Source organism: Vipera berus (assembly GCF_964194415.1).
Source record: "Vipera berus genome assembly, chromosome: 2".
In the NCBI taxonomy this organism is placed as follows: Eukaryota; Metazoa; Chordata; class Lepidosauria; order Squamata; family Viperidae; genus Vipera; species Vipera berus.
The window spans coordinates 18,887,069-18,902,761 of NC_138203.1; the positions used below are offsets into that span (position 1 = coordinate 18,887,069).

Sequence of the window (15,693 nt, forward strand, 5' to 3'; positions counted from 1 at the left end):
TAGAGAGTCAGCATATTGACCACAACAATCTGGGCCCTCTTTTTACCAACCTCAGAGGGATGGAAGTCTAAGACAACCTTGAGTCAGTCAGACTTGAACTGCTGAACTACTGGCAGCTGGCAGTCAACAGAAGTAGCTTGCGGTAGTGCATTCTACCACTACACCACCACGGCTATTAACATTTCTTACTTTAAAAGGTATTCTATATATTTGCTACAGGGACGTGGTGGCTCAATGGGTTAGGACGCTGAGCTTGTTGATCAGAAGGTCGGCAGTTTGGCGGGTCGAATCCCGAGTGCCATGTAACAGAGTGAGCGCCTGTTACTCATCCCAGCTTCTGCCAACCTAGCAGTTCGAAAGCACGTAAAAATGCAAGTAGAAAAATAGGGACCACTACGGTGGGAAGGTAACAGCGTTCCGTGCGCCTTTGGCGTCTAGTCATGCCGGCCACATGACCACGGAGACGTCCTCGGACAAACGTTGGCTCTTCGGCTTTGAAACGGAGATGAGCACCAGCCCCTAGAGTCGGAAACGACTAGCACGCATGTGCGGGGGAACCTTTACCTTTTATAGATAAATAATTGCACAGACATGAAGAAGACTTCACTAATAGAAACAGCAAAGTAAATATAATAATTCACCAGCAGAAAACTGTCATTTAGCGCAAGTACCATTGTCAAGGCTTTCCTAACTGTCAAGCAGACGTCTTTGGACAAGTGCTGGCTCTTCGGCTTTGAAACGGAGATGAGCACCGGCCCCTAGAGTCGGAAACGACTAGCACGCATGTGCGGGGGAACCTTTACCTTTACCTTTTTATATATTTTCTGGCAATGTGTTTCAGAAGTATATAGGTCTTTGCTGTATCTATTTCTTCCCTGTTAGCAGAAGCATAACAGGCTGTTCCTATAACTATTATGGACCTCATAACATTATACCTTATTCAGTATACTCTATTTAAAAATCCTGGCACAGTATGTGTGGATTCAACTAAGCATTATTATGAGTTGATTCCTAACTGTAGGAAACATTCTTAAGATTTAATGGAAGCTTCAGACAACACAATGTGGTATGTTTGTTTGGATTTGGCCCCAACAGCCTCTTCTTAAAATGAAAGAAAGAAATAATTTTGAGCTCTTATGATTGTAAATAAGGAATAAAAGCAAGTCAGCCAAAGCTGCTGAAATCTAAACAGTCAGCAATGTTGCTGAATATAGTTTCAGGTTTTATTAACTTCTAAAAAGATTAAAGATAAACATTTTATATTTTGTATCATTTTTGTGGAAAGATTCAGTTTCACATATATAATCTATTTAATACAGAATTCAGCATATATCTTTGCACTAAATTTGTGTTATGAAAGAAAAAAATGAAATTTTCAGATACCTCACATTTACTGTTTTGTAACAAATGCAGTAGTTGAATGTCTATAGTTTGGAGTAATTAATAATTGTAGCTCAAAATAATAATTATATTGAAATTGTGTTAAAACATTATAATGTTGTTGTAATAAACATTATGAAATATTTATAGCCATAGCAGCAATGAAGCAATTTAAAAGCAAGAATGTAACTCCAGGCAAACAAAAGTATTCAAAGAAGAGTCACCAGTTTCCACACATCTGGCTGTTGAAGTACACATGGTTAAAGTATGACAGTAACAAGGGCATTATGTACTGTGCTCTGTGTAGGAAACATAATGTAGACTTAGGGGAGAAGACACACAATTTTTGCTCTGGGACTGATGACTTTATTCTTGAATTAGTTGATGACCACCATAACAGTGAAGCTCATGCATGGGCTTCCTGTATGGAAGCAGCTAGTAGTTCTACTCCAGACACAGATACCACTCAGCAGATGTTAAAGAACATGAGTAAAACAACCTTGGGAAAAATTGAAAACCTCTTTAGAACGTGCCATGCCATTGCCAAAACTGGGCGCCCCTTCACAGACCTGGACTGGATAAGTAAACTGGATGATATGAAGGGGGTGGACATTGGTTCAATATTTAGAAATGACAAAGCAGCAAGAATCTTTATTCATTTTATTGCTGAAGTGGAAAGAAGAGCCTTGAAACAGAAATTAGAAAAATGCAAGTTCTTCTCTCTCATTAGTGATGGCATTACTGACAGTGGAACAACAGAAGCAGCCCTTGTATATATACAGTTTGCACATCAAGGAAAAATCCATTGCCAGATTGTTGGAATTCAATCCATAGACATGTATGATGCTTTGACAGTGAAAAATGCCATTTTGAAAACCTTACAAACCAATCTGAAGGTCAATTTGCCAACCCATGACTGGGCAAGAAAACTGGTTGGCTTTGGCAGTGATGGTAGAGATATTATGGTAGGAGAAAACGGAGTAGCTAAACTATTGAAGGATATACAACCATGTATTCAGAGCATTCACTGTCTTGTACACCGTCTTGAAATGGCCTACAAGGTGGTACTGAAGAACAATCCACTATTCAATATACTTATGGATTTATTAAAAAACTTGTACTATTTTTATCATGACTCTCCAATGAATAAGAACAACCTTAAGCTAATTTGTGAAGCTCGTAAAGTGACACCAATGGTTCCTTCTCAAATTGGTGGCTCTCAATGGTTTCTTCGCTTACAGACAGCTCTTCAGATCCTTCTGAAAGGTTACCTAGCAATTGTCCTACACCTGAATAAGGTAAATGCTTTTTGAAACTATAGGATTTAAGTAATAATTGAAAAACTAGAAGTTTTTTATAAGTGTTTTAACACATTGTTTTTCATGTTGATTTCCAGACGGGAGAAGAATCAGCCTCCTCAAATCAACAGAAAGCCAAAGATCTCTTGAAGTTGCTTCTAAAAACAGACATAGTTAAATTTTCTCACTTTTTATTAGATGTCATTAATGTCCTTAACATTCTGTCTCGTGTTGCCCACAATCCAAACACTTCCATTGCAGATGTATTTGCTACGATTCAGTCAACATTGGAGATACTCCAAATGTATCAAAAAAGGTTAGATATTAACAATTATTGCATATGTTTGAGTGTGTCTGAATTGAAATGAGAGAGTTTATTGCTTAAGTATCATGTTTCTCCCCTCAGATCAGGGCCGCGAGAACGTCTGGTAGAGACAATCACTTATTTTCATGGTTACCCGCTTGTGGGAGATGGAAATATTTCAGCAACTCGATTAGAATTAATAAGCAGTCTCTTGAACCAGCTGCAAGACTGTTTTTGTGATGCTAGTGAAGATATTTTGATCGCAAGCGCCATTGGAAGCTTTAAGCTATGGCCAGGCAAATTCAAACAAGGTACAGAAAGCACCCTGCAGTGGCTAATAAATGATTCCTTTCTGAAAGATTTGGAGTGCTTCAATTAATATGAATGTTCTTATAGAATTTGGTGAGACGAAAGTATCTCTTCAATTAATATGAATGTTCTTATAGAATTTGGTGAGACGGAAGTATCTCTGTTGATTCAGCATTATGAGCCAGTCCTAGAATGGGCCAAAGTGAAAGTGGATGAAATTGAAACTGAATGGAATATGCTAAAAGCAGAGCTATATAATAGGTAATAAGCATGCTGTCTTAAATCCAAGTTTGTTTTACTGCTACATTAGGAAAAGGAACATGTTAGTAATATATTTGATCTTTTCTAGATCTGAAAACATCCGGAGCTTAACATGGGATTTGGTAAACAAAGATTTTTTTCATAAATATCCGAATGTCTTGGCCCTTATCGATCTTCTCTTGACATTGCCGGCAAGTTCCAGCGAAGCAGCACGAGGCTTTGGTCAAATGAAGCTGACAATGATGAGGCTACATTCAAAACTCATGTTTGAAAGCATGACAGATCTCATGGTCATTCAGCTGAATTCTCCCGAGATCAAAAACTTTGATCCCCAGGAAGCTGTTCGGTTGTGGAATGTTTCTTGGCAAAAGAACAGAAAACTACAAGCTAATCAGTGGGATCCTAGTGGGATCCCAGTTGAAGTATCTCCCCATGAGAACTCGGATTCTTCATCTGATCCTGAATGGGAAAGAGAAAGTTCATTTGGAAGCGACTAGACATGCAACATTATTTCTGCCTCAATTTTTTGTAGAAGCATTGTTTAAACAAATAACTAGTAATTATCACCTTCCCCCTCCAAAAAAAAAATCTGCACTCCAATTAAAAGCAAAGTGTATACTTGTATAACTACAGAAGCTTTAGTGGCACATGATCCCTTCTTCCCTTTTGCTGGCCATAGTGTATGGTTTAATGTATTTTTAAATTTTTGCATCTCAGACACAAAACATGTTTGTTGAATGCTTTACTACCAGCTTTGGTACTAAGCCACAACACTTTCTAAACCAACTATAAAGATATCTCTGTAATACCTTTATTCTACTGACTACCAACACTTCTTGACCATTTAGTGTAAGATCTTTCAGCACTTGAGTATAATTTGTTTTATGAAGTTAAACAAGGATATAGAATTTCGAGAAATGAAATAAACATGACACTGGAAGATTTTAACAAATGTCTTTAGAAAAGTTGAATAGTTTTCATATTGAAAAGCTAGAGATGGCCAAAGTCTTTCTGTAGAGCAGGGCTAAAAATATGTATTCCTCCAGCTGTGGTAAATTTATCGAGCCAGATAAAAATGATAGGAGCTAAAATCCAGTATCTTTAGAAATATTATTTTCAAATATGGCATTGCAAAATACAAAAATGCACTGTAGGAATTTCCAAACATTTTGTCTCTAACAAGATACTGAAGAATGGGAAGAAATTCTTTGAAATTACCTGTCATTCTGCATCCCAACTCTATACCCTTGTTCTGCTGAAATGGAGAAATAATTATTACTATTCTTCTGGAAATGAAATGTCTTGCAAATATAACTTCCACCCAGAGGATATTAATGTCCTTTACCCTTTGCATCATACGTTGATAACTTGATCTCCCAAAATGAAAGAATTGTTTTTTCTTAGGCAGTTGGTTCATTTATTTGAATGCTCTATACTGATTTGAACTATTTGAATGGGTGTTGATGCTGATGGGAGCAGCTTTTTATAAAAGGAAGATGCAACATTTTAACTGCAAATGGTACTCAAAACCTTTTTTAAAATCATCGTAAAATAATAAAGGGAAAAGAAGAAATGTAATACAGCGGATAATTTAAAAAGCTCAAAAAGTCCAATACAGAAGGAATTATGTTTGTAATGAAAACTTGAGGAAACTATATATCTCTCTCACTCTCTCCCATACAAACCTTGGATGTGTCCTGTACTCCCTGGATAAAAGCTTAAATCCACCTGACTTCAGAAGGTACCACAGTATTTGCATAACTTCAACTTTCTTAATGCTTTCAAACTTTGCAGTTGCAACTGTAGAAATAGAAAACCTTGCAACCATCAGGCGCATGCATAGTTAACTAACTGGCTCATGGAAAGAGAGCTTGGTAGAAATTAGGCATGGCACAAAAGTTTGTTGCGCTTAAAATAGTATCTGCAGAAGGATTTCTCCTTTCCCTGGTTGGGATAAGAATCAGTCATTTGCAAGTGAGAAGGCAAATGTAAAGTATGCAAATGTAAAGTAAAGGCAAAAGTAAAATGAATATAAATTTGCATCACAAATTTGCATGGATCTCCTTGAATCTCTGCTTCTTGTGCTCTTTCACCAAGGGATTCTCTTTGGAAAACAAATTTGATTCAGATACATATTTTGCTTTAGTATCTATACATTCTCTAATCAAAGGTTTCTGACAAACCTCAGTCTTTGTGAAGAGTCTGTGTACATTCTGGAAACAATACCATGCATACTTTTGATTGGATCCCCTAAATTCTGTTTTCTGTACCACGCTTTTCCTTCAAGAGCTCTTGACAGCATACGTGGTTTCTCTCTTTCCTGGTACCTCATTTTATCCTCATAAGAGACCTGAGAATTAGATTAGTTGCAAGAACTACTGGTAACAGTTTCATCTCAATTTTGTGTGCTTGTACCTATATATCACTATTTCTTTGCTGATGTCCTACATTGTTCCGTACCACCTGTCGTTCTCTTCCCAGTCAAATTGACTTATCAATGGAGACTTGGGGAGTAATCTTGTTCTCCCTCCACTGCTCAGATCTAGTGAAAACTGCCACTGCTTTCTGTCATTAGGACTTTTGCTGTTGATAGAGGGTGGATCAAGACAGAGTGGCATCCATTCAGTCCACAGTCCACTTGTTCTCAGGATGCTCTCAAATGCTCTAAAATAATGGCAGAATTGATGTTAGTACAGAGCCTGTCTTAAATACCATTTGTTAATCACCATTGTAACTTTGAATGGTTGTTGAACAAATGGCTCTAACCCAGAGATAGGCAACCTTGGCTCTTTTATGACTCGTGGACTTCAACTCCCAGAATTCCTGAGCCAGCTGGCTCAGGAATTCTGGGAGTTGAAGTCCAAATCATGAAAGAGCCAAGGTTGCCTACCCCTGCTCTAACCCAAAGATGACCTGTGTGAAGACAAAACTTAAAATGTATTTATTTGTCAGATTTCTAGGCCATATAACCCCAGAATGACTCTGGGTAGCTTCATAAATGTAAAAAGATCCTGCCAAAAACATTCTATCTCAAAGGCTGGGGGAGGGGGGAGGCTCACTTGAAGGCAGGGAAACTGGTGATCTTTAGGAGAGGCAGTGACAGAGAAGGCCTGCTTCCTGGCTCACACTGGGGGGTATTGATGATTGAATGGAGCCCAAAGCAAGCCATGCAAGGCAGACACTACAGAAGACAAGGCGATCTCTCAATTATCCAGTCCCTATGCAATGTAGGACTTTATAGATGATAACCAGCACCTTGAATTGCACAGACCAATTGATAACCAGTGCTGCTCATGTAGCGGGGGTGTTATTTGCATGTAGCAAGACTTCAATAGAAGAGAATATGTTTAGCTCAGAATTGGAATCCTTGCTGCTTTCTGAGCTTGGTGCTTACTTACAGACATTTCACTACTCAACTAGGTACTAAATCAGTGCTGGTGATGGCAATGCAAACCCCACAATTAGCATTGATTATGTTACCTAGCCAGGTAATAAAATGTCTACAAGCTAACAACTAAGGTCAGAGAGCAGCAAGTGCTCCATAGCGAGGCTTCTCCATCATTGATTATTTGGCTCCATTATGGATCAATTGTAGCTTCCAAATTACCTTGACGGACAGCCCTGGGACAAAACTTTCACAGTAGCACTTGGTCAGCCAGTGAACAAGTTGTACGACTAAGCATTATTAGTGTATCAATGACATCTGATCACAAACTGATGGAGTACTTTTCCCAGTAGATGTATATAAATGTTAACAGGAAGGATGAGGCCACTAAACCCCACAAACCAGATGCTATTGGCTGGATATTTCCTTTCCTATCATTATCAACTGGAACCGCCATAGGGGGGGAAAAAAGAATTACTGTAACATTGTGCTCTTCACTCAGTCCCTGCAGTCAATCCAGTAGGTTGCTACAGTTAATGGTATCAAAATAGGTCCATTTCATCCAGAGTCCTTTGTAGTTGCAACCTAGACAGCGTCTTAATAATTTTCCCCAAAAAGGAAATTGTGGAAACTAAAAAACTAAAAATATGCAAGAGTTTTCTTTTTTCAACTCCAATTTGGAAACCAGTTATGTTCCAGTTGTAATCATGTTTATTAGGGGAACAGACTTCAAGAGCAGGATACTTCCTTTGTTTCCTCTTGGATCATAGCTGATTGATAGCAACTCACAGCTTGGTTTACATAGTTTAAAGAAATCGAAATGTACAACATTGTACAATTACGTATAAAGTAAATTATAGTCTCTGTATATGCCGTATAATTAGGAAAGAAAGAAAGGAAAATATGCAATGTACCTACAGTATTAGGCAGTGAAATGCAATTGATTTTTAACTTTTTTATGTTAATTCCACTTTGACACAATTCCTCTTTTTTTCTTATTTGCCTAGGTTTAATACCAAGTAAAACATTCATAGATATTTTGTCTGATTTGATCACTTTGAATCTTGGGTCCAATATGCTTCCTGATGCCTGGCTGCATCTCTCCATGTATGATGTAAGTATCCATCAGGGCACTTGTGAGGGAAAAGTCTAAAAAGTCAAGATAGAGACCATAATTATACAATTATGACTGCCATTTTGACCATTCATATGGAGACCCCTAGTGTATGTGATGTTGCTTTAGTTTTTACTTGAATGTGTTGCTATGTGGTTGAATTACCAAACTTAAGTGTTATTAGTTGTAGAAAGACAGGACATATTGCTTGAATGGAGATGATGCTAGGAATTATTTATAAAGGGAGCTTGTTTACCAATGTGTATAAAAGGTGCTAATCAGTTAAATCATTTTGAATATCCCTGGAAGTCAACTTCTTGGATTTGTTTCATATTGTGGACAACCCATCCCTGCCTTCAAGACCAAGTGAAATGAGGATTGCTTTCGTATTTCTGTGTGTTATTTATTGATTTGGTAGATTTATATCCTGCTTTTTGTTCTTCTACTACTGTTCCTTACAGTTACCCGTGAGGTGCATTGGACTGAAGAAAAGTGACTAGCCCAAAGTTATCCAGTGAGCTTCCATGATTGAGAGTGACCATAGAGTTTCTAGGTCACCTGAGTGCCAGCTAATGTCAAGTCAGCACTCCTCAGTTTGGCAACTTTAAAAATATGGGCTTGCTCTCTGGGGAATTCTGGGAGAAGAAGTCCATACCTACAGGCTGGAGACCTCTAAGTCCCTACAGCTTAAAGTTGCCATGTTAAGAAACTCTGCCCTAACTATTACTCAATGAAGAGAAAAAGCCCACTGACCTTACATTTAAAAAGAATGCCGTAGAGTCATAGACTGTTGCTTTGAGAGAACGAAACATGATTTGTTTTTATTGGGTATTGTGGATGACAAGGAGTAATAATGGGAAGCTGCAGGCAAGTCAGAGGAGTATTTATCTCAGAAAAGATACCTCAGTCCAATTGCTGAGAGATGGGGGAAAACATATTTAAAAGCGAGTTCACTTTAATGATCTCAGTGTAACTTCTCAGTGAGGCTGGAAAACTTTACAGTTTTCAAGACTCTGTATATTAACTCAAAATAACAAAACAATTGGGGTGGAGTAGGGGTGTTCAATTCAGTCTTGACTGCTGATACTAATGGTTCTCAAGTATGAAATATACTTACCTAAATCTGTTGTTTTTGCTTCCTCTGCTTGCCAGTTAGGAAAGCCTTGACAATGGTACTTGCGCTAAATGACAGTTTTCTGCTGGTGAATTATTATATTTACTTTACTGTTTCTATTAGGGAAGTCTTCTTCATGTCTGTGCAATTATTTATCTATAGTAAAGGTAAAGGTAAAGGTTCCCCCGCACATGCGTGCTAGTCGTTTCCGACTCTAGGGGCCGGTGCTCATCTCCGTTTCAAAGCCGAAGAGCCAGCGCTTGTCCGAGGACATCTCCGTGGTCATGTGGCCGGCATGACTAGACGCCAAAGGCGCACGGAACGCTGTTACCTTCCCACCGTAGTGGTCCCTATTTTTCTACTTGCATTTTTACGTGCTTTCGAACTGCTAGGTTGGCAGAAGCTGGGACGAGTAACAGGCGCTCACTCTGTTACGCGGCACTCGGGATTCGACCCGCCAAACTGCCGACCTTCCGATCGACAAGCTCAGCGTCCTAACCCACTGAGCCACCGCGTCCCTCTAATTTATCTATACCTCCCATCTAATGGCTTCAGTATATACAGTATATTGGGCTTTGACTTCCATGCTTCCCAGCTTCCATGGCTTGCTGGAAATTCAAAAAGTTGAGGTCTGGCAACAATATATTGTCCTCCATCATCCATTCCTAATCTTTTCACTGTATGGGATCATGCACTCATCTCTGTGCTTGCAATTATATGTTACAGTTGCAGAGCCTATCATTATTCCTACTTGTGAATTTGGACACAGTGGACTGGCGCAGATTCTTACATGCAGCTTCCCAACCTTGGCCTATTCCCTCTGTAACGGAATTGCTCGAAGCACTACAAAGATTTCAGGATGTGGATACTGAAGGATCTGGATTTGTCACCCAGGAAGAATATGATCAGGTTCCACTTTTTATATTTGCCCTTTTAAGACTTTGTGACTGAATCTTACTGAGAGCAGTGGGACAAGCAGGTAGCCAGTCTTATATTGTGAGATCATGTCACAATCAATGCAATCAGTGCCCATCAGTGCAAGCAAAATTTTATTTTGGCCAACCCTAGTCTATGTATCCCTCTCTAAGCTGAACTGCTAACCTCACCTCCTTTCTCTAAACATTGTGGCTTTTCAACCCTTCCCTGCTATGCACATAGACTTAGGAAGTAAACCTCATTGCATGCAGTGAGACGTATTTCTTAGTAAATATGTATAGGATTGTTCTTTTCATGTGGTTTGTGTCTCAGCATAGGCCACTGTGTCTGTGTGTCTGAGGGTACGTGCTTATACATGTGAAAGATGAAAACAACTGAATATAAGACAGTTTCAAGATAATTAATACATTACATAATTTCATGTTATCTTTAACAGAAGTACTTTAGGTTTCATTCTGATGTGTAAATACCTCCCCACCATTTCTTTAGAAAGACAATAGAGTTGAGATCAGGTTCTCAAGAGTCTGTTGTTCCTAAGGCATAGTAATATGTAACAAATGGATGCTTTGTACATGTTGATGTGGTAGCATACAACCAGAGGATCTATGCTCTGTCCTCTTAAGCGTGTAAGATAATGCAATGGCATATTCCCCCTATCAAAATAATGCAGTCCCCAATAAACTGTGGGAAATAGGGAAATAGGAAAATCTAAAGTGATGGCAAGTACACAAATATTATTATAATGCTAAAAAGGTTCACAATATCTGGAACAATGCAATCGTTGGCACAATGTCTTTGGAGATTCTCATTCATCCAGGTAATGGTTATCCCAAAGATGCTTTTTCAAAAGGCAACTGGAGTTTGTTTTTCCTTGAAGACTTTCGCTTTTCATCCAAGAAGCTTCTTCAGTTCTGAAGAAGGCAGAACTGAAGAAGCTTCTTGGATGAGAAGCAAAATGTCTTCAAGGAAAAAGTCCAGTTGCCTTTTGAAAAAGCATCTTTGGGACAGTCCTTGGCACAGTTTGCTGATTTGTTTCAAATTAAATAATGTTCTACAAATTATGTGCCTTCAGAAATAATCACTGCCTGATATTTAAGATCCTAAAGTAGGACCAGAGAATCCATCAACCATGGCTAAATTGGCAATTGGTAGTCAGTCCCAATCTTTCCATCAGTAAGTGTTACACAAATGCTGTTGCTGGGGGGAAAATAGAGGAGATGGACAAAGAAAATAGTTTCATTTCAAGCAAATATTGCTGTAAGGATCAATAGAGATTGACCATTTTTAATCATGAAAGGAAAAATAATGGAAGAAACCCATTTAATTTTTGCCTAATAACATACAAGCTGTTAACAGGAAACATTGCTAATACAATAAAATTTACAAATAACGAATTTCAAATTAATTGTACCCAATAGAGAAAAAAATGAATTTAAAAATTTCTAGAGGTACAAAAGACAAACCTTTGATTGAATTTTTTTTAAAGATCTAAAAAGCGTAAAACAAACAAACAAAAAGCAATCAATTAACCCAACTAATCAGTGGAACAACCTGCCTCCAGAGGTTTAAGTTTAAGTTTAAGTTTATTGAATTTATATACTGCCCTTTTCCCATAGGACTCAGGGCGGTTTACAAGGTATTTAAAAACGTCAATACAATACAAAAGTTAAAAACAATTTAAAATAATTAAATTTGATCCCTGAAAAATATAAAACCCTAATTAAAAACTCTCAGCCTGGGCCGGAAAGCTCAAAGAGCCAGGTCTTCAGGTCCCGGCGGAATGAACGAAGGTCGGGGGGCAGTCCTAAGCTCCATGGGCAGCTGGTTCCAAAGGGCAGGCGCACCCACAGAGAAGGCCCTCCCCCTGGGTGTTATCAACCGGCAGTCTTTTACCGGCGGCACCCTGAGAAGGCCCTCCATGTGGGAGCGCACAGGACGAAGGGAACTTGATGCTGGCAGCAGCTGTTCCCTCAAATATCCTGGACCCAAGCCATTTAGGGCTTTATAGGTCATCACCAGCACCTTGAATCTCACCCGGAGGGCAACCGGAAGCCAATGCAGCTCGCGGAGCAGAGGTGTTACATGGGAGTATCGGGAAACCCCCATCACAACTCGCACAGCAGTTGGATAAAAGTGCATGGGCAATTAAAAAGGATAAATTGAATATACAGGGAGAATTAAGTTATGGAATGGCATTAAAATCAAAAGGTTGACAATAGAAAAAAGGTGCAAATATACAGATGCTTGCATGCCCAAACCATCTTTCAACATGAGTCAGAAAAGTTTTAGAAAAGTTGTAGAATTTGTAATGATTGGTAATAATACAATCAACACATTTAATATTTGGGCTGAATAATACCACAAGCAAATATTACTTGTGACTGGATACTATTTGACTTAAATGCAATAGATAGATAGATAGATAGATAGATAGATAGATAGATAGATAGATAGATAGATAGATAGATAGATAGATAGACAGACAGACAGACAGACAGACAGACAGACAGACAGACAGACAGACAGACAGACAGACAATATTATGCATTACGTAAAAAAGGTAACAAAAAATGGGCAGTCATGGTTTGTTGCAATTGAAGCAGACACTGGAGGATAAAGTCATAGGCTTAAATGGGAAGTCGTATTTTTTACACAATGCCCAATCGATTAGTTTAGCAACTCAGTCATGTCCAGCTTTGTAATCAGTTTGCACGATTTTGCTGCACTCACATATTAAATGTGAAACAGTTTCAACTTTGTCGTTGCAAAGTTGGCAATTTGGATTGTCAGTGGATTTTTGTATCTTCGCTTTCATGGCATTAGTTTATAGTGCTTGTTCTTGAGCAGCCAGTATTAAGCCTTCCGTTTTTTTCTTGATGGTTCTCATCTTAAGCCATGCCCACGTCAAGTTGTTATCACATTTTCCTTCAATATTTTTCAAATGTTCTCCATGCAAAGCTTTGGTTTTCCATCTATTTAATCTGTCATCCAGCCGTTTTTCCTTATATTCTGCCTTTGTTTCTATTATTTTTATAATGCTCTTTGTTTTTACAGCCTGCAGCAATTTTTCTGTACTTTGATTTACATAGCCATTCAAACTTCGTTTTTCTTCTTCTACAGTTTGGTGGATTTGCAGTATCCCTCTGCCCCCTATTCTTCTTGGCAGGTACAACCTGTCAATGTCACTTCGTGGATGTAGAGCGTGGTGCATATTCAAAAGTTTACGTGTTTTCCGGTCTAGGTGTTCCAATTCAGCCAAAGTCCAGTTGATAATTCCAGCTGGGTAGTGTATCACTGGGACTGCCCATGTATTAATGGCTTTAATTATATGTACATTTATTTAATTTATTTAATTTATTAATTTTTAAATAAATTATTAATTTAATTTAATAATAATAATAATAATAATAATAATAATAATAATAATAATAATAATAAACAACTACCCTGTAGCTGCATGTTTAGAAATGTTTCAAATTCTGATTTCAAATACAATAAAATTTGGAGAAGTCAAATCAAAATAAAAATGTTTTGAGGTAACTCTTTATCTCCACTCTTTAAAATACTCTGATTCTATTCATGATAATTTTAACTAAAAAGCCAAATTATCTAAGAAAGGGATGAGAAAGTTTCCCAATTGCTTATATAGATTATAATATAACTATATCTAAAATCATATAGAGAAATAAAGTAACTTGTATATACATTTAAAATCTTTAGTGATGACATCTGAATAGAATTTCAGTTGGATAAAAGTGCATGGGCAATTAAAAAGGATAAATTGAATATACAGGGAGAATTAAGTTATGGAATGGCATTTTTTTTTTATTGAAGAGTTTTAAAATACAGTTTTCCTTTAAGAATCCCCCCTTCCCCCTCCCTCCTCCCCCCTCCCTACCTCCCCCCCTCCCCCCCTCCCCCCCCGACTTCCCAGAGCTAAATACAAGGTATATATATAAAAAGCAATCATAAACAATCATATGCTAACAATTATAAACTCTAAAATCCATCACTCTCTAGCTTATATAAGGTAAAACAAATAATAATAATATTGAATATGTATAAAAAAAAACTAAGATAATAAAGAAAAAAACACGAAAGAAGACTTATTCAAATGCTACATAAAACTTCTTAACCCTATACTTGTTCTGGATAAAATCAATCCATTTTCTCCATTCCATAATATAGCGTTCTTGCGAATGATCTTTCAAATAGGCCGAAATCTTCGCCATCTCTGCCAGGTCGGAAACCTTTAAAGTCCACTCCTCTATGGTCGGCAGTTCCTCTTTCTTCCAGTATTGGCCTATCAAAAGTCTTGCCGCCGTAATTAAATTCAACATCAACTTGGTGTTATGGAATGGCATTAAAATCAAAAGGTTGACAATAGAAAAAAGGTGCAAATATACAGATGCTTGCATGCCCAAACCATCTTTCAACATGAGTCAGAAAAGTTTTAGAAAAGTTGTAGAATTTGTAATGATTGGTAATAATACAATCAACACATTTAATATTTGGGCTGAATAATACCACAAGCAAATATTACTTGTGACTGGATACTATTTGACTTAAATGCAATAGATAGATAGATAGATAGATAGATAGATAGATAGATAGATAGATAGATAGATAGATAGACAGACAGACAGACAGACAGACAGACAGACAGACAATATTATGCATTACGTAAAAAAGGTAACAAAAAATGGGCAGTCATGGTTTGTTGCAATTGAAGCAGACACTGGAGGATAAAGTCATAGGCTTAAATGGGAAGTCGTATTTTTTACACAATGCCCAATCGATTAGTTTAGCAACTCAGTCATGTCCAGATTTGTAATCAGTTTGCACGATTTTGCTGCACTCACATATTAAATGTGAAACAGTTTCAACTTTGTCGTTGCAAAGTTGGCAATTTGGATTGTCAGTGGATTTTTGTATCTTCGCTTTCATGGCATTAGTTTATAGTGCTTGTTCTTGAGCAGCCAGTATTAAGCCTTCCGTTTTTTTCTTGATGGTTCTCATCTTAAGCCATGCCCACGTCAAGTTGTTATCACATTTTCCTTCAATATTTTTCAAATGTTCTCCATGCAAAGCTTTGGTTTTCCATCTATTTAATCTGTCATCCAGCCGTTTTTCCTTATATTCTGCCTTTGTTTCTGTTATTTTTATAATGCTCTTTGTTTTTACAGCCTGCAGCAATTTTTCTGTACTTTGATTTACATAGCCATTCAAACTTCGTTTTTCTTCTTCTACAGTTTGGTGGATTTGCAGTATCCCTCTGCCCCCTATTCTTCTTGGCAGGTACAACCTGTCAATGTCACTTCGTGGATGTAGAGCGTGGTGCATATTCAAAAGTTTACGTGTTTTCCGGTCTAGGTGTTCCAATTCAGCCAAAGTCCAGTTGATAATTCCAGCTGGGTAGTGTATCACTGGGACTGCCCATGTATTAATGGCTTTAATTATATGTACATTTATTTAATTTATTTAATTTATTAATTTTTAAATAAATTATTAATTTAATAATAATAATAATAATAATAATAATAATAATAATAATAATAATAATAATAATAAACAACTACCCTGTAGCTGCAT

At 37.5% G+C, this 15,693-nt stretch overlaps 2 protein-coding genes across 2 annotated transcripts in view; both read left to right on the forward strand.

Moving 5' to 3' along the window:
• SPEF2 (sperm flagellar 2) overlaps positions 1–4,049 on the forward strand; it is a gene marked incomplete at its 3' end in the record, with an annotated part of 87,637 nt that extends 83,588 nt beyond the window's left edge. The window contains exons 31-35 of the mRNA XM_081316383.1: positions 1,531–2,678; positions 2,777–2,994; positions 3,085–3,293; positions 3,429–3,552; positions 3,641–4,049. Coding sequence (XP_081172509.1) covers positions 1,531–2,678; positions 2,777–2,994; positions 3,085–3,293; positions 3,429–3,552; positions 3,641–4,049 — 2,108 coding nt within the window. The remainder of the gene's footprint in view (positions 1–1,530; positions 2,679–2,776; positions 2,995–3,084; positions 3,294–3,428; positions 3,553–3,640) is intronic.
• Positions 4,050–6,700: 2,651 nt separating this feature from the next.
• Positions 6,701–15,693, forward strand: part of LOC308661452 (sperm flagellar protein 2-like) — a gene marked incomplete at its 5' end in the record, with an annotated part of 28,081 nt that continues 19,088 nt past the window's right edge. The window contains 3 exons of the mRNA XM_081316384.1: positions 6,701–6,779; positions 7,945–8,051; positions 9,892–10,074. Coding sequence (XP_081172510.1) covers positions 6,701–6,779; positions 7,945–8,051; positions 9,892–10,074 — 369 coding nt within the window. The remainder of the gene's footprint in view (positions 6,780–7,944; positions 8,052–9,891; positions 10,075–15,693) is intronic.